A 22,405-nucleotide genomic window follows, 5' to 3' on the forward strand; every position below is an offset into this window, starting at 1 on the left:
AGGCGGCACGAATGCATGCAAAGTCAATGGGAAGACGCAAACGGAGGGAGACCGAAGCAGCTTTGTCACAGAGAAATACGCCTGGCGTTATGGAAAGAAAAGATGGGCATATCTACGCAATGAATATGAAATAGAATGCTCTGTATCCTGTAGACACTGAATAGGTTACATTTAGAAATGGTCCGGTTTTTGTAAACGCCCAACAATGCTTCCACTGGAACGGACTAGCATGTCTTCATGTTGTTTTTTTTTTGGGGGGGACACACAACGTTTCAGAAGTGTATCGCTTTCTCGTCTGTTCTAGTTTTTCTTCCAGTTTTGTTTTTGGTAGAAGATAATGAGTAATTTTTTTTCTGTCTTTTGGATGATCATCGCAACGTCTCGCCGCAAAGTTCTGTCTTTCTTCGCTCGCCTATTTTAGCCTGCCAGCAGAGGCCTGAAGGGATAGAACAGAAGGAAAAAGGATGTCCCACATTAAAAGCCTCCCTCTGGTGAATCACTTGTCACCATGCTGACGACGCTGTGCTCTTCTCTCCCTTTTGTTCCTCTCACCAGTCTGTACCCCTGGGGGAGAACCACCGTCTCCCGGATTGATGTTAAAACTGTTTTCGTCTTGGGATTACGCTCGAGCAATATCACAAGATGTGCCCAGATCTCAGCGGGCTGTCAGAATGGGGTTCTCTCACGTTTCGCCCCGGCGATGTGTGTTCAGACGGCGAGGCTTTGGTTTCGACTTCCAAGTGCTTCACTTTAGTGTTTCCCTGTCGTCGTCTCTTCCCAATGACTTTGAGGGTTTAAAACGCTTTTAAGTCAGTCAGCCAGGGGCCCCTACTTCCTCCGTATCGCCTGGGCTTTGCAAGTAAAACACACGGGAGAGAATGGTAACTATAGTTCCACAGTATGGATTTATGGTGGTGGTGTTTCCCTAGACGGCCTCCTTAATGGAAGAGCTTGAGGGCTAGGGTGGCAGTACGCTCCCCCCCCCCCCCCCCTACTTTCGCGTGACATAGCTTTGAAGCTAAGCAGAGAGAGACACACTCATCATGCGCAGAGGAATCACCCTTCAAAGTTTCTCTCTTTCTCTATCTCTCTCTCTCTCTCTCTCTCTCTCTCTCTGTCGCACACACACATACCATGAAGGCCACTTCCTGCTTCTCCCTCTCCTATCCCTCCCCCCTTTCTCATCTCTCTCTCTCTCTCTCTCTCTCTCTCTCTCTCTCTCTCTCTCTCTCTCTCTCCTCCTCTGTATTCTCTCTCACCAGGGCATCTGACAGATTTTCTCCAACACTATGTTTCTCCATCGTGCCCTGGTTGCTAAGGACCTTTTTGTTTCTGGTTAGAACCCAAAGAGAGAGAGGGAGAGCGAGAGGTAAAGCCGTCAAGCGCTGGCACTCAAGCTCCAGATTGAAGAGCCCAGATAGTTTTAATGAAAACCTAACGAGAGAAGAGGCTCGTGAACAATATCTCCTTCAGGACCCAGTGGGGGGGGGGGGTCGCACAATGGCGTGGTCACAATGGAGGCCCATATTGGTTTTGGGAGAAGACCGTCTGCTTTGTGACTCATGACTGAGTGTGGAGAATAGAGAGGGTCTGTTTAACAGTGTGTTACCAGAAAGACCCCCCGCTGGTTGTTGGGATGGCAGCCTCCTATGCCACATTTCACCCCCGTCTTTAGTCTCGTTTGAGGCACAGCGCGGCTCCTATTTAGCTGATTGTGTTGTTGGGGAAACGCACATGTTGGGAGGGACTGCAGTGCACACACAATCCACAAAACATCATGGACAGCTTAAGCTGCTCTTGTTTCTCCAAGTCGCCCCCAGTGTAAGAGGAAACCTGTGAGAAGACACGGAGGGTCCCTAGAGTAGACTACCACTAGAGCAGCATACTACACTACTAGTAGACTACCACTAGAGCAGCATACTACACTACTAGTATACTACCACTAGAGCATACTACACTACTAGTATACTACCACTAGAGCATACTACACTACTAGTATACTACCACTAGATCATACTACACTACTAGTATACTACCACTAGAGCATACTACACTACTAGTATACTACCACTAGAGCAGCATACTACACTACTAGTATACTACCACTAGAGCATACTACACTACTAGTATACTACCACTAGAGCATACTACACTACTAGTATACTACCACTAGATCATACTACACTACTAGTATACTACCACTAGAGCATACTACACTACTAGTATACTACCACTAGAGCATACTACACTACTAGTATACTACCACTAGAGCATACTACACTACTAGTATACTACCACTAGATCATACTACACTACTAGTATACTACCACTAGAGCATACTACACTACTAGTATACTACCACTAGAGCATACTACACTACTAGTATACTACCACTAGAGCATACTACACTACTAGTATACTACCACTAGAGCATACTACACTACTAGTATACTACCACTAGAGCATACTACACTACTAGTATACTACCACTAGATCATACTACACTACTAGTATACTACCACTAGAGCAGCATACTACACTACTAGTATACTACCACTAGAGCATACTACACTACTAGTATACTACCACTAGAGCAGCATACTACACTACTAGTATACTACCACTAGAGCATACTACACTACTAGTATACTACCACTAGATCATACTACACTACTAGTATACTACCACTAGAGCATACTACACTACTAGTATACTACCACTAGAGCATACTAGAGCATACTACACTACTAGTATACTACCACTAGAGCATACTACACTACTAGTATACTACCACTAGAGCATACTACACTACTAGTATACTACCACTAGAGCATACTACACTACTAGTATACTACCACTAGAGCATACTAGAGCATACTACACTACTAGTATACTACCACTAGAGCATACTACACTACTAGTATACTACCACTAGAGCATACTACACTACTAGTATACTACCACTAGAGCATACTACACTACTAGTATACTACCACTAGATCATACTACACTACTAGTATACTACCACTAGATCATACTACACTACTAGTATACTACCACTAGATCATACTACCACTAGATCATACTACACTACTAGTATACTACCACTAGATCATACTACACTACTAGTATACTACCACTAGATCATACTACCACTAGATCATACTACACTACTAGTATACTACCACTAGATCATACTACCACTAGATCATACTACACTACTAGTATACTACCACTAGATCATACTACACTACTAGTATACTACCACTAGAGCATACTACACTACTAGTATACTACCACTAGAGCATACTACACTACTAGTATACTACCACTAGAGCATACTACACTACTAGTATACTACCACTAGAGCATACTACACTACTAGTATACTACCACTAGATCATACTACACTACTAGTATACTACCACTAGATCATACTACACTACTAGTATACTACCATTAGAGCATACTACACTACTAGTATACTACCACTAGAGCATACTACACTACTAGTATACTACCACTAGAGCATACTACACTAGTATACTACCACTAGAGCATACTACACTACTAGTATACTACAACTAGATCATACTACACTACTAGTATACTACAACTAGATCATACTACACTACTAGTATACTACCACTAGATCATACTACCACTAGAGCAGCATACTACACTACTAGTATACTACCACTAGAGCATACTACACTACTAGTATACTACCACTAGAGCATACTACACTACTAGTATACTACCACTCGAGCATACTACACTACTAGTATACTACCACTAGATCATACTACACTACTAGTATACTACAACTAGAGAGCATACTACACTACTAGTATACTACCACTAGAGCAGCATACTACACTACTAGTATACTACCACTAGAGCATACTACTCTACTAGTATACTACCACTAGAGCAGCATACTACACTACTAGTATACTACCACTAGAGCAGCATACTACACTACTAGTATACTACCACTAGAGCAGCATACTACACTACTAGTATACTACCACTAGATCATACTACACTACTTGTATACTACCACTAGATCATACTACACTACTAGTATACTACCACTAGAGCATACTACACTACTAGTATACTACCACTAGATCATACTACACTACTAGTATACTACCACTAGATCATACTACACTACTAGTATACTACCACTAGATCATACTACACTACTAGTATACTACCACTAGATCATACTACACTCCTAGTATACTACCACTAGAGCATACTACAATACTAGTATACCACCACTAGATCATACTACACTACTAGTATACTACCACTAGAGCATACTACACTACTAGTATACTACAACTAGAGCATACTACACTACTAGTATACTACAACTAGAGCAGCATACTACACTACTAGTATACTACCACTAGAGCAGCATACTACACTACTAGTATACTACCACTAGAGCAGCATACTACACTACTAGTATACTACCACTAGAGCATACTACACTACTAGTATACTACCACTAGAGCATACTACACTACTAGTATACTACCACTAGAGCATACTACACTACTAGTATACTACCACTAGATCATACTACCACTAGAGCATACTACACTACTAGTATACTACCACTAGAGCATACTACACTACTAGTATACTACCACTAGAGCATACTACACTACTAGTATACTACCACTAGAGCATACTACACTGGTATACTACCACTAGAGCATACTACACTACTAGTATACTACCACTAGAGCATACTACCACTAGATCATACTACACTACTAGTATACTACAACTAGATCATACTACACTACTAGTATACTACCACTAGATCATACTACCATTAGAGCATACTACACTACTAGTATACTACCACTAGATCATACTACACTACTAGTATACTACCTCTATTACTAGTGTGCTTTATTTCCCCAATACCATCATGTTGAATACATTTCAAGAGTAGCAGTAAACTGGTGCGGCTAGGTAGTGTAGCAGTCTAAGCACTCGCCTACCTCCACAGAGACCTGGGTTCAGTTCCCAGCAGTGGTACTTCCAGCTTGGTCAGTCGTCCCTACGAACACAATTGCTCAGTTGGCAGTATTACTGGCAGTATCCGCGGGAGGGAGGGTTCGAGTCCTGGTCGTTGCAACAGCGACTCCTTCTGGTCGGTCGGGAGCAGGGAGGGGATCTGGGGGAGATAGCGTGAACCTCCACAAGCATTACGCTCTCCCAGTGAACCTACAGCCTACCTGAACCGACAGTAGGGTAGTGCAACGACCAGGAAGCAAATTGGCATAACGACAAAATTTGGGATATGGGAGCAAAGTAAAAAAAGGGGGGAAAAAGAGTAACAGTTAACTCTGCGTGAACACTTTTTTTTTTAATACATTTTCTTTTTGGTGCATTTTCTGTGGTATGCATCTCTACCTTTTCTTATATCAAAGGTCCACAAAGACCAGTGAAACCTAATAATATACAGTGTAGGGCACAAGGAGTTGATATGTTTAATGGAACAAAGCGCTGTCAGTTCTATCTGTGTTTAAGGTACCTTTGCCCCAGAGTAGATTGGGATCTGCCCCGCCCTAACACCTTGGCCCTGTTCCGCCGCGTTGCCTCTCTCTCTCTCTCTCTCTCTCTCTCTCTCTCTCTCTCTCTCTCTCTCTCAGACTGCCTGTCAGTCAGTCAAGTCACCACCATGCCTCCATCCTTATCCTGTGGGAAGTTTCCACTCTGGCCTGCCTGGCCTGAGACCCACTCTATAATGATTCACAGAGGCCCTGACAATGACTAACCCAAAACCCCCAGCAGCGCCTCCCTCATGTGCCTTATCGCCCCGTTCATGAATATCCACTCCCAGATTAGCATCGGCACTGAGCCGTTCCTCAGGTTGTTAACTGGGATTACCATCCGGAGGGTTATAGTCACCGTGTCATGCCGGTGTATGCGGCGTCACCGGGGGGCCAGGCCGGGGGGCAGCAGGTTTACCGCGGGTCAATGCCAGCCTCGTGATAATCGCTGTTCTCCCCGTTTTCCGAGGCTTAGGTGTGGCCAGTTTGCGTGAATACTTTCGGCAGCCAACATGCCCTTCCGCGACAAGCTCCTCAACCTCCTTAGCCGCTTGACGCAATTTATACAAATGGAAGTATTGATTACGCCGTAACGAATCATTAAAAAAAATATACCGTTAACTGGAATATGTTGTTTCTTTACACATATGTTGGATTATGTCATTGGTTTGTCATGTCAAAATCGCGAATTAACCGGTGGCTACAACAACAGTAAATTGTAAACAATGATGCATGTAGTTACTGTGTGTTGTTGTAGCCACCGGTTAATTCGCGATTTCTTATTGATTTGTCATGTAAAGAAACAACATATTCCAGTTAACGGTATATTTTTTTAATGATTCGTTACGGCGTAATCAATACTTCCATTTGTATAAATTGCGTTAAGCGGCTGAGGAGCTTGTCGCGGCGCATGCGCGTGCTCAGCCAATCCGAGCAACGCGGAAGGGCATGTTGGCTGTCGAAAGTATTCACGCGGCCAGTTTCACTGTTGCCTTGGAGATGTTTCCGTTTTCTTTTATTTAACCCCCCCCCCCTCCTACACACACAAAAACCCATGTATCTGTCTCTCTCTCCCCCCTTCTCCTTCTCTATGTGTCTCTCCCTCTCTCCATCTTTTCCCACTGTACTGACAAGCAGCCAGGAGCTATGGCCGTAGAAGAGGTAACGTGTGGAGTGGGTTCTGCCGGGTTCTGCTTGCCATGTTGATGGGGGCATGAGCACAGTCGCTTGCTCTCCATGCCGGCCATCGCTCCAGGGGGGGAGGGGGGGGGTCTAGTGTGATGTCACTATCCGCTTTTCGCTTTTCATCTGTGCCGTGATTGGATGAAATCATATTATAAATGTTCACCCCCCCCCAACATCACTGCATTTAATCAAGGGGAGAGGGTCAATGAAATGTCTGTTTTAAATTTATTTATTTATAATTTTTTTTCCTTTTCTCTCTAGTCTTCTGAGTCATTGCACTGCTATCCATAGTCATATTTCCATGGATGCAGGAATCACTTGGGACTCTACTGTTTGTTGATTTTTATTATGAATGACTTCTCGAGTACAGCTGCCCATTGGCCTCCTGTAGCACATGGGATCAGGGACGTGGTGGTAATGCATTCGGATGCCATATATATATATATATATATATATATATATAAATAAACAGTCCTGTGGATATCCCCAGGATTAGCACCAAAAACAAACAAAAAACACGTTACACGTTTGCTGTGCTGGCATGAAACGGTGCAGTGGTGTTTAACTTGTACCAGCTCTTCTCACTACATCCTTGATATCGCCAACCAATACGAACCAAACCATTTTTAAATGTGCGGCTTGTTCACGTGGGAGTTATGCCCGAATGATTTGCAAGTGAGGAAGTACTGTCTCGGAAGTGATTCATGTCCTGAATGGCAAAGATGGGTGCCGCCGACAACAACAACGCTCGTCTCTGATTGGAAGAGTCCCCTCTCTCTTAACTAATTCTGTCTTTCTTCAGCGGGGAGAAAAGCTGCTGTGGGACATTTGTAATGTCTTCTGTGCGATGCTTGGGTTTCACGTCATAGATTTAGGATGTATGTGGCAGCACTCCATGACTGAGCTGAAACGTCTGCCCCATCTACAGATCTCAGTTGCTAAAGAAAGGTTCTCAAGTTGTGGATTCTCTTCATAGAAAACTATCTCAAACCTGCCCACTTGCCTTGATCCTCTGGAAGCGACAATTGTGATTGGAGGATCAAGAAACAAGGGCGGGTTTGAGATTTTATTGCTGCCTACTGTCACTCTTAAGAGCACCATTACACCATGTGGCCTACAGGTCAGGAGCAACACACATTTAGTGTTTAGTTAGAAAGCTCCCAATAACAACATTATCACAATACTATGCAGTGATAGTATCATTTAGCGATTATTTTCGATATACTAACTAACCTAAACATTTAGATTCTGTGATATATTGCAATTCTTTATTCAAATCTTTTCTTTCAACTTGACTGCAGTGCGATGCGATAACATGGCCAAAACCAAATATACAGTCAAAACAAATCCATGAATCTGAATTGATTAAATTGAAAGAGTTTCAGACTTTCAAGCATAATCTAAAGTCACAAAGGCCTGGCACTGATGAATAGATTTTAAAAAACCATTTGGATTGGATGTGCTAAGAGGTGGAAGGAAGACAGACGGTTGTCTCTCTGCGATGACAGAATGAGATCTCATTCAGCATGGTGACGGTGACCACTGTATCCATGGTGACGGTGACTACTGTATCCATGGTGACGGTGACCACTGTATCCATGGTGATGGTGACTACTGTATCCATGGTGATGGTGACCACTGTATCCATGGTGACGGTGACCACTGTATCCATGGTGATGGTGACTACTGTATCCATGGTGATGGTGACCACTGTATCCATGGTGATGGTGACTACTGTATCCATGGTGATGGTGACCACTGTATCCATGGTGATGGTGACCACTGTATCCATGGTGATGGTGACCACTGTATCCATGGTGATGGTGACCACTGTATCCATGGTGATGGTGACCACTGTATCCATGGTGATGGTGACCACTGTATCCAAGCAGTGCTGCTAGTATTGACCTCTCTCAAACCCTGCCCTCTTTTCTTGACACACTCACTTGGTTTTAGTGAGTTTTTCCTTACCTTCGCGTGGGGCATGTCTGGGAGTGTTGCATTCATTTATTTTATTTATTCTATATTTTGTGGACGTCATGGTGTTTTTGTTTTGTTCTTGATTCATTGTTTAAAGAAGACATGTCCGGCCCATGGGGACATTAACCGTTTCACTAGCCGCACTACCAAACGGTTAACCCTTTCACTGCCACACAACAACAGGGTAACCGTCGGTAGTGTGATAGTAAAGGGTTAACCTTCTGTCGTGTGGCAGTGAAAGGGTTAACGTGTGTTGTCGGGCCTTACAAATAAATTTGATTTGATTTGACGTAGGGCTGGGCGATATGGAAAAAAATCATATCGCGATAACGATATGATAATGTTATCATATTTCTCGATATCGATAATTATCGAATTGTTATAAGTATAATTTTTTTTCTTTTTATACAACAGATGTATGTTTATTTTGCAGCAATTCTTTGTCATTGCTGCCATCTTTAGTGTTACATCCCCTCACACTCCAGTTCTCAGGCTGCAAAAAATAAAAAAATAAAAAAAGCGATTTTTAGATTTTTTTTAAATTTCGATATTCGATATAGATTATTAAAATATATCGCGATATTTATTGTTATCGTTATATCGCCCAGCCCTAATTTGACGCTACAATTGCAGCTGTTACTTTCCTCGGACAATACAAAGTGATTGGAGGATCAAGGAAAGAGGGCCGGATTTGAGATAGGTCAACTGTTTCCTCACAAGGGGAATGCTGTTGTATTCATTTTCTCTTTCCTGCCCTCCTTCTCCCTTTCTTCCTTTGCACTCTTTTGTCTTCCTCTGGACTCCCAATATCCTCGCCTGTCCTCCTTGTCTCTCTCTCTATCTCTCTCTCTCCTTCTCTCTTTCTCTCTCTATCTCCCAGGTCGTTCCTCTCTGTTTCCCTTTGAGGATGGTTTCCTTGACGACGGCCACGGTGACCCCAACTTGACCCCGGGCCTGAACTCTCCGACCCGCTGCCAGAACGGAGAGCGTATGGAGCGTTACTCCAGGAAGGTCTTCGTCGGCGGCCTGCCCCCGGACATAGACGAAGGTACAGAGGGAGGAGAATTAGTTGAAGGACTGAGATATTGTGCAGTTCATTCATTCATTCATTCATTCATTGTGCACTTCAGGCATTGAGTGCGTTCTTACATGGATATTAAAACCCCAAATGATCTATACAATACAAGGTATATGTTTTTGTACAAGGTAAAGAATAGAATGTAAACAATAGTTAAATAAACATTATGATTAGGTTAGCTTAAGGTTTTGGGTTATGGTTAAGTTTAAAAGTGCTATGTGGAGGGGCGCCCTCGTGGCGCATACCATAGTGCCACGCGCACCTACGCGGCCGACCCGGGTTCGATCCCAGCTCCCGTCGTTATTTGTCGCATGTCCTCCCCACCTCTCCTCCCGTTCTCCCTATCCTCAGTCGGTCCTGCGTGACCAATAAAGCTGTAAAAATGCTAAAAAATTATAAATAAAAAAAAAAGTGCTATGTGGAATGATCAGAAATTCCTTCTCATTAATGACACTGGTGGCCATTAAGGTAACTGCAGTCAGCATCCTGTTGCTCGCACTCACTCGAAATTCAGATCAAACTGTCAAACTAGGTGTTGCAGATCAAATATGAATTAAGATCAAGCAATTGCATATCTTAACCCTAACTCTAAAATGTTGTCAGAAATATATTTTAGTGAAATGGAAAAAGAGAGTTTATGGGGGCTGGAGAGCGCATAAACATCACATCCTTTGGATTTTCCTGGCAAAACCGTCCCTGATTCTAAATATAAATCAGTCCTCCACAGGCTGTTACAGTATAGGCAACCAAGAAAGTCTGGGAAGGTCTCATTCTTTAAGTTACGATACAATCTGTTCACACATTGGCAATAGAAAGAGATTAATACATAGCACATAGCACCTTTAAGGTTGGGCAGGGTTACAGTTAGTTGGAAATCCTATGAGAAATCGGCACTCTTGAGAACAGGAAGAAAATAGCCCAGTAACTATTGGGTGGTCTGTAACACAACCATTATCTGAAATGATAAAAAAAAAAAAAAAATCTAACCCCGACTAACTTTAATGTCATGCACTTGTCCTAATAAACTAACCTACACTGTAACATGCAACACTTTGATGAACATTGTTACTCAGCTGATAGAGTTATACCCTTCTTGCTGTCTTGTCGCACAGAACTTGTAAGTCGCTTTGGATAAAAGCGTCAGCTAAATGACTAAATGTAAATGTAAATGTAAACATGTAAATGCCAAATCCTCATTTGAGAAACTCAAGTATGATAGCTGGGATATGCAGATATTTCCAGGGTACTGATGAGATGAGGCATAACCACATTCTCACATTTTCTGGTAATTTGCAGTGGTCCGTGTAAGTTCTGTTACCTTCTGTTCCCATGGTAGTAATTGGATTGTTCTGTTTATCCATGTATCAAGAGATATTTCTGACCTGGATATGAAGATGCATATAAACAGCGTATCCCTATTACCATAGGCGGTGGGTGAGCCGAACATTAGGGGAGGCTATTTTGTGTGGTGCGCACAAAATGTTTCCTTTTTTCTTTTTTGTCAATACACACCCACTGGCTATGCGAGTCCCACTCATTTAATATATAGTGCAAATTAAGTGTTCAAATGAAGGCATCCAATAATTGATTAACCATTGTCTAGTCAAGTCAAGTCAAGAGTTTTGATTGTCACGGCATACAAGTATACAATGAAATGCGGGTGGTCTTGCCCGCGACGATGTGCAATACAGTGGTACAACATATAATAGAATCCAATAAAAAAAACAGTGGTACAACATATAATAGAATCCAATAAAAAAAAAACATTGTGCAATAAACAGGTAACAGGTAACATGGTGTGACATCTCGGTATCTGTACATAGTATTTACAGAGCATATAGGACATGCTAGGTAGCTTTAGTAGTGCAATACACTGTTCCTGTTGTTATACTAATTTAAAGTGGCCTTTCCTCTTGGCCATAAGTGTGCGTGTGTGCGGCGTGAGTGTGTGCCCGCTTGTGTTAAAGTGGCTGCTAGTGTGTGAGCGTGCACAGCGTGCGTGTCGTGTGTGTGCTTGTGTGTGGATAGTTCAGTGTTCTGTGGCACTCAATGTTCATTGTTCAAGGCTCTGATGGCCTGGGGGAAGAAGCTGAGCCTAAGCCTCTCTGTCCTAGTAGCTGGGGTTCGCAGGCGTCTGCCTGACCTCAGCAGCTGGAACAGGCTGTTATTGGGGTGGTGGGGGTCTTTCATTATTCTGCAGGCTCTGGATTTGCACCTCTTGTTGTATAGAACCTGCAGGGGAGGTAGCGCAATACCCGTGGTACGCTTGATTGATTGATTGATTGATTTTTATTGTGGAGTAAAAGACAGCATCCAAAGGATAAAAACATGAGAAAGTGCAAGCACTTATTTCCATCATGGTCCCTGATTTTGGACATGGACAGACATCATAAAACATAGAGCATCATAATAAAACATACTAAAATAGAGCATCATAATAAAAACATAGAGCATCATAATAAAACATAGAGCATCATAATAAAACAAAGATCATCATAATAAAAAACAGAATAAAACATAATAGCAACCCCATACAAAAAAAGCACTTCCTACCCTCTCCTTCCTATGGCTATTCTATACTTCACTGGCTAGCCATTTCTTTGTGGCACGTCTAAAACTTCCCCCCTCTTCGATGTTTTTCAGGGCCACTGGAAGCTTGTTCCACTCCAGTGCTGCAGAATATAAAAATGTATTTGTGCCCATTAGGGAGTTAAATCTTGGCAGAATAAAATCCGTACTGCTCCTTCTAGTGGAGTATGAATGATTGTCACGGAATCGATTAAAATAATTAGATAGATATTTCGGACCTGTATTTTGAACTATCTTGTGTGTGAGACCTAATTTGATGTGAATTACCCTTTTATTGACCGGAAGCCAGTTTAGTTGCCTAAAGAAAGTTGGCCCTAGGTGAGTGCGTGGAGGTAGTTTAAGGACTACTCTAATTAATTTGTTTTGAGCTGTCTGAAGTTTATTTTTCAGGACCTGTGGAGCGCCACTGAACCAGGAGGTGGCAGCATAGTCAAAGTGACTCTGTACTAATGCGCCCGCTAGCATTTTAAGTGTTGCCTGGTCCAGTAGTTTCCCTTGTCTAGCTAGGAATTTCGTTTTCTGGCAGATTTTAGATAAATAGATTTATTTTTTAGCCATGGCCTCTCGGCTGAGCACACCACCAGCCATGGCCGCTCGGCTGAGCGCACCACTCTCTGTAGGGCCTTCTTGTCCTGTGCCGTGCTGTTTCCATACCAGGCAGTGATGTTTCCGGTCAAGATGCTCTCTACAGCTCCTGAGTAGAAGGACTGGAGTATCTTCCCCGATACTCTGAACTTCCTTAACTGTCTCAGGTGGTAGAGGCGCTGCTTCGCTTTCTTTACTACTGTGTCTATGTGTGTTGTCCATGTCAGATCCTCTGAGATGTGGACCCCCAGGTACTTAAAGCTGCTCACCCTGTCCACGGTAGCCCCGTTAATCATCAGTGATGTGTGTGTCTCCTGCTGTCCTCTCCTATAATCCAAGATCACGATCTTACCTTAATGCAGCAAAATGTGACGTTTCGTCTTGGCACCAATGATCTTTTCCGCTTTAACTTTGTGAGTGTGAGATCACTTTCAATGTGAAGCAGACTCTCAGAGTTGCCTGTCTCTTCTGGCTCATTGTTGTTCTTAGCCAGTTTCGGATGTGATGTGCCTCATTGCTGAGAGAGACCGTTCACAACTTTAATCACAAATTGCGGTGCTGACGGCAATGAAGGAAACGTTTTTCGTCATTTGGATCTCATCATGCTTTGAAAACAATGTACATACAGTAGCTCTAAAAATGTCAGACGATTTGATGAACTATTTAATTTATTTATTTTTTGCCTGATTTTTCTATTTTTCTCCCCATCCCAATTTAGTCATTATGCCAATTCCCCCCCTCCCCTACCTGGTTGTTGTGCGCATGTTCCTCCTACTGGTCGGTACAAGGGAACCCTGAAGTCCACCACATGCTTCCTCCGACACATGTGGAGACAGCCAGTGGCTCTCTTCTCACCTGGCAGCGAGGACTCTCATTGGTGAAGCGTAACGCGTGGGAGGTCACGCTGCCTTCACCATTTCCTGCCTTTCGCTGAGCAGGCGCCCAGACCTGACCTGTATGCATCGCTGTCCACAACGCCAGATTACCACCCACGACTTCCCTCCCCCTAACTCAGCCAAACGAGTTAGTATGACGACCGGCCCAAGCCGCAGGGCAATGCTGACTCCGGAGTCGAGGATTTGATGAACTCTGGCTCTCATCATGTCCTCTTAGAGCAAGCCCTTGTATGCCAAGATAAAGCAACATACAGCCTCAGGTGATCCGTAGTTATGCCCAGGGGCAGCCCGGTGCAGCTTCTAAATGACTTTGTTTATCATTTGCCTTGGAAAAATACCGTATATTCATTTTGCTTTTTGAAATTTGACTCAAAATAGCGCGCGCGGGCGGACATTCGAAACGCAGATGTTTACAAAAAATAAAGTATGCCTTTCTGCGGCCAGCGGGATCAGGATGTTCATGTGATTGGCTACATTATTTAACCTGAGCCTACGCGTGATTGGTTACCGCCTGTACTTGGAATGTTAAACATCGCCACCTAGCCTATTGACACCTCACGGAGATAAAACTGGGAACGAGGTTACTTGGCCGTTGACACCTTGGCCAGCCAGCGGGCTGCAGCACAACACACACATATTATATATATACATTTCAAAATTCCCAGCATATAATTTTGGATAGGCCTAGCCTACCCTAGCCTTCATTACACGCCGCCTATTACGTTAACCAAGATGGTAGCAAAAAAGAAACGTGTAGGTAAACGCACTCACAATTTACCTACCGTCTATGAATATCAAAATGAGCCGTGTTAGCCATTTTGAGCTTTTTACACAAATCGGTTGCCAAGCAACGCACACGCTCAAACCAGACTGTTAATGTATCAGATCTCCAGGGTCAGTCAACACATATTTAACGGACATGCCTGATTTAAAATAGGCCAGCGATGTGCCAATACGAAGGCTGGTGGACTACATTAGGCATGTTGGCCACAACTAGGCCGCCGTTCTCATGGCAGATGTGAGAGTTGTTACCACAGAGTGTGAAGAGAGAGCCTAAGGCCTAACAAAAATAATGGTTGGTTTCAGGTTGCCGACCGACCCTGCCGATTTAGGTGCGACCCAATATATTTTATGAGTTTAAAAAAAAAATTATATATTAAAAAAAAAAAAAAAAAAAAAATTTTTTTTTTTTTTTTAGAATAAAGTTTCATAGAAATCTTAGTCAAACATTTAGTATTATGGATATTAAACATGCTGGCAGAGTACATGCATCCATGTTGTTGTGAACATTTTAACCCTTTCACTGCCACACGACAGCCGGTTAACCCTTTCACTGTGACAATACAGAAGGTTAGCCCTTTACTATCACACAACCGACGGCGATGCTCCATCATTAGCATCATTAGCTCCGCATCCGCGGAGCTAATGATGCTAATGATGGAGCATCGCCGTCGGTTGTGTGATAGTAAAGGGCTAACCTTCTGTCGTGTGGCAGTGAAAGGGTTAATTAAATAAAGAAATTCCCTATCCATAGTCGCCGTGGGAAAGAATAAAAAAAAAAAAAAAAAAAAAAAAAAAATGCCCTACCTACCCATGGCCAAACTGACAACCAACCTGAAACCAACTATTATTTTTGTTAGGCCTAAGGGGGCCAATGTGAATCTGGAACGAGGACCTTGCCCGTGTGCATGTCTCACCGACAACCCACTGAACCAACCGCACAGGCAGCCGACGTGATGCACGCAGATAGACAAAACACAGAGTGCACGCGCACGCACACACACACACACACAAACGGAGTTGACGCACAATGCCCATCACCAGTTGAAGATATTTCCACAATGCAGTGAGTAGGCCCAGAGAATACAGGAAGTGGTCTGGCCCGCAGTCCTGTTCAACGCAGCCGCTACTACGGAACGTGGCAGGAGAGAGAGAATAGAAGTGTTCTAATGTTCTGGGCCTTGATGACACAGCGGTCTGGGCTCGTCTCGAGTTTGGCTCGTCTGACGCATGGATGTTTTTTCTTACCTAGATAATTGTGTGTATCACATGAATGAATTGTTGCCATGGCGAAAAAAAGCTTTCTGATCATAATAACCCAGGCCTCCGTTGTTTCTGCTCCCTCCCTCCCGCCCGTTTCTGCAGATGAGATCACCAACAGCTTCCGTCGCTATGGGCACCTGGTGGTGGACTGGCCCCACAAAGCGGAGAGCAAGTCCTACTTCCCACCTAAAGGTAAATGTCAGTTTCCATTAGTGTCCAGCCTCGTCCTACGTGACGCGTCCCGCTCCGATACAGCGGAGCGTCGCCCCCCGCGGTAGAAACCCTGGGTCTGGAGCAAAGGGATATACTGTATATCACTTCTGCTGGTTTTCACTGTCTCCTAGAGTTTTGACAGGGCTCATATTTCCCAGGATTCATGGCTCACGCAGGGGCAAGCACGGAGGTGCCTGTTTATTTAAGCAGCCCCCTGCGGCTATCTCGCAGAAGGACACGGAAAAGAACACATACACATTCATGCTCCGCCAAAGGGCCTCGAGTGCTCGTGGGATCGAGGAGTGTTCGCCGGGCTACCTGCGGAGTGTGAAGGCTCTCTCCTCCTGATCCCAGCCCCTCTCTGGTGTCCAGGACCAGGTGACCCGAGCACAGCGCTGACCCTCCTCCCCCAGGCCTGACGTCAACCCACCCCGGCCCTGGGAGCTACTGCCGTGTGTTATTAGGGACTCTATTAAAGACACTCTGGAAATAACTGGCATACCTTAAGCAGATGGTAATGCGCTGCATCTGGAGGAGCTGTGAAAACCTCTGCCAGTCCCTCCCTCCCTCTCACTTTTCAATATCCCTGTTTTTTTTAGCCGGGGAGGATTATTTTGAATAGAGCTCCGGCCTTCTGCTAATATCCAAACTGGGCCGGGAGGGAAAAGCACAGCATCCTTTTAGGGGAATGAGCGTGTGAGACATCGGAGGACACCATGTAAGGGGAGGGGAGAGGGGGAGGAGGACACTATGTAAGGGGAGGAGGACACCATGTAAGGGGAGGAGGACACTATGTAAGGGGAGGGGAGAGGAGGACACCATGTAAGGGGAGGGGGGAGGAGGACACCATGTAAGGGGAGGGGAGAGGAGGACACCATGTAAGGGGAGGGGAGAGGAGGACACCATGTAAGGGGAGGGGGGAGGAGGACACTATGTAAGGGGAGGAGGACACCATGTAAGGGGAGGAGGACACTATGTAAGGGGAGGGGAGAGGAGGACACCATGTAAGGGGAGGGGGGAGGAGGACACCATGTAAGGGGAGGGGAGAGGAGGACACCATGTAAGGGGAGGGGAGAGGAGGACACCATGTAAGGGGAGGGGGGAGGAGGACACCATGTAAGGGGAGGGGGGAGGAGGACACCATGTAAGGGGAGGAGGACACTATGTAAGGGGAGGGGGGAGGAGGACACCATGTAAGGGGAGGGGGGAGGAGGACACCATGTAAGGGGAGGAGGACACTATGTAAGGGGAGGGGGGAGGAGGACACCATGTAAGGGGAGGGGGGAGGAGGACACCATGTAAGGGGAGGGGGGAGGAGGACACCATGTAAGGGGAGGGGGGAGGAGGACACCATGTAAGGGGAGGGGAGAGGAGGACACTATGTAAGGGGAGGGGGGAGGAGGACACCATGTAAGGGGAGGGGAGAGGAGGACACTATGTAAGGGGAGGAGGACACCATGTAAGGGGAGGGGAGAGGAGGACACTATGTAAGGGGAGGAGGACACCATGTAAGGGGAGGGGAGAGGAGGACACCATGTAAGGGGAGGGGGGAGGAGGACACTATGTAAGGGGAGGGGGGAGGAGGACACCATGTAAGGGGAGGGGGGAGGAGGACACTATGTAAGGGGAGGGGGGAGGAGGACACCATGTAAGGGGAGGGGGGAGGAGGACACTATGTAAGGGGAGGGGAGAGGAGGACACCATGTAAGGGGAGGGGAGAGGAGGACACCATGTAAGGGGAGGGGAGAGGAGGACACCATGTAAGGGGAGGGGGGAGGAGGACACTATGTAAGGGGAGGGGGGAGGAGGACACTATGTAAGGGGAGGAGGACACCATGTAAGGGGAGGAGGACACTATGTAAGGGGAGGGGAGAGGAGGACACTATGTAAGGGGAGGGGAGAGGAGGACACTATGTAAGGGGAGGAGGACACCATGTAAGGGGAGGGGAGAGGAGGACACCATGTAAGGGGAGGGGAGAGGAGGACACCATGTAAGGGGAGGAGGACACCATGTAAGGGGAGGGGAGAGGAGGACACTATGTAAGGGGAGGAGGACACCATGTAAGGGGAGGGGAGAGGAGGACACCATGTAAGGGGAGGGGAGAGGAGGACACCATGTAAGGGGAGGAGGACACTATGTAAGGGGAGGGGAGAGGAGGACACCATGTAAGGGGAGGGGAGAGGAGGACACTATGTAAGGGGAGGAGGACACCATGTAAGGGGAGGGGAGAGGAGGACACCATGTAAGGGGAGGGGAGAGGAGGACACTATGTAAGGGGAGGAGGACACCATGTAAGGGGAGGGGAGAGGAGGACACCATGTAAGGGGAGGGGAGAGGAGGACACCATGTAAGGGGAGGAGGACACCATGTAAGGGGAGGGGAGAGGAGGACACCATGTAAGGGGAGGGGGGAGGAGGACACCATGTAAGGGGAGGAGGACATCATGTAAGGGGAGGGGAGAGGAGGACACCATGTAAGGGGAGGGGAGAGGAGGACACCATGTAAGGGGAGGAGGACACCATGTAAGGGGAGGGGAGAGGAGGACACCATGTAAGGGGAGGGGGGAGGAGGACACCATGTAAGGGGAGGAGGACATCATGTAAGGGGAGGGGGGAGGAGGACACTATGTAAGGGGAGGGGGGAGGAGGACACCATGTAAGGGGAGGGGGGAGGAGGACACTATGTAAGGGGAGGAGGACACTATGTAAGGGGAGGGGAGAGGAGGACACCATGTAAGGGGAGGAGGACACCATGTAAGGGGAGGGGAGAGGAGGACACCATGTAAGGGGAGGGGGGAGGAGGACACCATGTAAGGGGGGAGGAGGACACTATGTAAGGGGAGGGGAGAGGAGGACACCATGTAAGGGGAGGGGGGAGGAGGACACTATGTAAGGGGAGGGGAGAGGAGGACACCATGTAAGGGGAGGGGGGAGGAGGACACCATGTAAGGGGGGAGGAGGACACTATGTAAGGGGGGAGGAGGACACCATGTAAGGGGAGGAGGACACCATGTAAGGGGGGAGGAGAGGAGGACACTATGTAAGGGGAGGGGGGAGGAGGACACCATGTAAGGGGAGGGGGGAGGAGGACACCATGTAAGGGGAGGGGGGAGGAGGACACCATGTAAGGGGAGGGGGGAGGAGGACACCATGTAAGGGGAGGGGGGAGGAGGACACCATGTAAGGGGAGGGGGGAGGAGGACACCATGTAAGGGGAGGGGAGAGGAGGACACCATGTAAGGGGAGGGGGAGGAGGACACCATGTAAGGGGAGGGGGGAGGAGGACACCATGTAAGGGGAGGGGAGAGGAGGACACCATGTAAGGGGAGGGGGGAGGAGGACACCATGTAAGGGGAGGGGGGAGGAGGACACCATGTAAGGGGAGGGGGGAGGAGGACACCATGTAAGGGGAGGGGGGAGGAGGACACCATGTAAGGGGAGGGGGGAGGAGGACACCATGTAAGGGGAGGGGAGAGGAGGACACCATGTAAGGGGAGGAGGACATCATGTAAGGGGAGGGGAGAGGAGGACACCATGTAAGGGGAGGGGAGAGGAGGACACTATGTAAGGGGAGGAGGACACCATGTAAGGGGAGGAGGACACCATGTAAGGGGGGAGGAGGACACCATGTAAGGGGAGGAGGACACTATGTAAGGGGAGGAGGACACCATGTAAGGGGAGGAGGACACCATGTAAGGGGGGAGGAGGACACCATGTAAGGGGAGGAGGACACTATGTAAGGGGAGGAGGACACCATGTAAGGGGAGGAGGACACCATGTAAGGGGAGGAGGACACCATGTAAGGGGAGGGGAGAGGAGGACACCATGTAAGGGGAGGGGGGAGGAGGACACCATGTAAGGGGAGGGGAGAGGAGGACACCATGTAAGGGGAGGAGGACATCATGTAAGGGGAGGGGAGAGGAGGACACCATGTAAGGGGAGGGGAGAGGAGGACACTATGTAAGGGGAGGAGGACACCATGTAAGGGGAGGAGGACACCATGTAAGGGGGGAGGAGGACACCATGTAAGGGGAGGAGGACACTATGTAAGGGGAGGAGGACACCATGTAAGGGGAGGAGGACACCATGTAAGGGGGGAGGAGGACACCATGTAAGGGGAGGAGGACACTATGTAAGGGGAGGAGGACACCATGTAAGGGGAGGAGGACACCATGTAAGGGGAGGAGGACATCATGTAAGGGGAGGAGGACACCATGTAAGGGGAGGAGGGAGGAGGACACTATGTAAGGGGGGAGGAGGACACCATGTAAGGGGAGGAGGGAGGAGGACACTATGTAAGGGGGGAGGAGGACACCATGTAAGGGGAGGAGGGAGGAGGACACCATGTAAGGGGGGAGGAGGACACCATGTAAGGGGAGGAGGACACCATGTAAGGGGAGGAGGGAGGAGGACACTATGTAAGGGGGGAGGAGGACACCATGTAAGGGGAGGAGGGAGGAGGACACTATGTAAGGGGGGAGGAGGACACCATGTAAGGGGAGGAGGGAGGAGGACACTATGTAAGGGGAGGAGGGAGGAGGACACTATGTAAGGGGAGGGGGGAGGAGGACACCATGTAAGGGGAGGGGGGAGGAGGACACCATGTAAGGGGAGGAGGACACCATGTAAGGGGAGGAGGACACCATGTAAGGGGAGGAGGAGGACACCATGTAAGGGGAGGAGGACACCATGTAAGGGGAGGAGGACACCATGTAAGGGGAGGAGGACACCATGTAAGGGGAGGGGGGGTGTAGAGAGGGGATCGGTGAAGCATGAAATCAAATATACGGCATCATGTAAGATCCACACATGTGCGATGGTGCTGGAGGTCTCGCTGTGGAGGTCTCCCTTCTTTTAAAAAGAGGAATGCCAGGGGGAAGCTGCGAGGTGAGCTCGGACAGAGAGACGCCATCTGAGCTCTTCAATCTGGAGCAGCAGAGCGCCAGCGCTCGATGGCTTTACCTTTCTCTCTCTCTCTCTCCCTTTCTCTCTCTCCCTCTCTCTGGGTGCTAACCAGAAACAAAAGGTCCTTAGCAACCAGGGCACGATAGAGAGAGAGAGAGAGAGAGAGGGGAGGGGGAGAGAGAGAGAGAGAGAGGGGAGGGGGAGAGAGAGAGAATTCTGTGCGTTTGCTTGTGCGCATGTGTGCCTGCTTCCTCAGATGTTCTATATAATGTGGGATTCACATCAAGAGGTCATTGCCCTCCCTCCGTATTAAACGCTCTTCCAAGATTGACCGAATGGAAGATGGTCGTCACTTTTCCGTCCTGCTCCACATTAAATTCTGCAGTTATGTGTCTCTGTACAATTATGAAAGTCTTTTCTTTTCTTTGGGGGGGGGGGGGGGGTTAGTGCATGACTCATGTGGCTCTGTCGGGGGAGGTCACAGAGAGCTAGGATGTGACTAGCGGCTATGAGACGAGACTGTAGATATTGGATTGATGGAACAGTCATTCCCATCCAAAGTCCATATTTTGATCTGATATGTTGTCATGGGAATTAAGTGTTGTTTTGCTACACGTGACCTGTGGGAAGGAGCACCAGGGAGTAGACCACGATGAACACAAGGCCGGGACTTTATTGTGTCGTCTCTGACACGCAGTCTTGTAATGTTTTTGTTTTACGACTGTATTTTAATTTGGTAAAAAAACATGAATGTAAACCTAAGGCTGTCAGCGAATTGTTACCTTGGCAAAGGCGTCATCTGTACGCACGTTAGGGATGGGTATCGTTCACATTTGAACCGATACGGTACCGGTACCTGTGAATCGATACCGGTACCCAACGGTACCTTTTTTCTGTACTTTAGTCTCTAAAAATGTAATCTACCTACCTCAGTTGTGGAAAAAATAAATCCAAACTTCAAATAACCACACTTTCAGGGCGGCTACGTGGCGTAGTGGGCAAGGCGCTCGCCACGAAATGCTGGAGATGCTGGGCTCGTCAGTTCGAGCCCAGCGCTCCACATTTGCTTTCAGTTTAGCTGGTCGTCCGTACTAATACACATTGGCCGTATTAGGGGGTGGGAAACTGATGGGTGGGGATCGGGCGTTGTGGACAGCGACTCCTACAGGTCGGTTGGTGCGCCTGCGCAGTAGAATCAGGAAGTGTCGGGGGCAGCGTGAGCCTCCCACGCGTTACTCCTCGCCACTGAGAGATCGAGCTGCGCAGGTGAAAAGATGCGACTGCTGTTACCTCAAGTACCGGAGGGGACTTGTGCTATGTATGACTTAGTCCACATTGCAGCCGGCTTG

General features: G+C 47.1%; 1 protein-coding gene across 1 annotated transcript in view; it reads left to right on the forward strand.

The window, feature by feature from the left end:
• The window catches only part of cpeb3 (cytoplasmic polyadenylation element binding protein 3), a gene marked incomplete at its 5' end in the record, with an annotated part of 89,308 nt that overhangs the window by 40,536 nt on the left and 26,367 nt on the right, over positions 1 to 22,405 (forward strand). Inside the window, 3 exon segments of the mRNA XM_084322184.1 lie at positions 6,720 to 6,743; positions 9,628 to 9,795; positions 16,041 to 16,130. Coding sequence (XP_084178310.1) covers positions 6,720 to 6,743; positions 9,628 to 9,795; positions 16,041 to 16,130 — 282 coding nt within the window.

Source organism: Notolepis coatsorum (genome assembly GCF_963971535.1).
Source record: "Notolepis coatsorum genome assembly, chromosome: 9".
Taxonomy (NCBI): Eukaryota; Metazoa; Chordata; class Actinopteri; order Aulopiformes; family Paralepididae; genus Notolepis; species Notolepis coatsorum.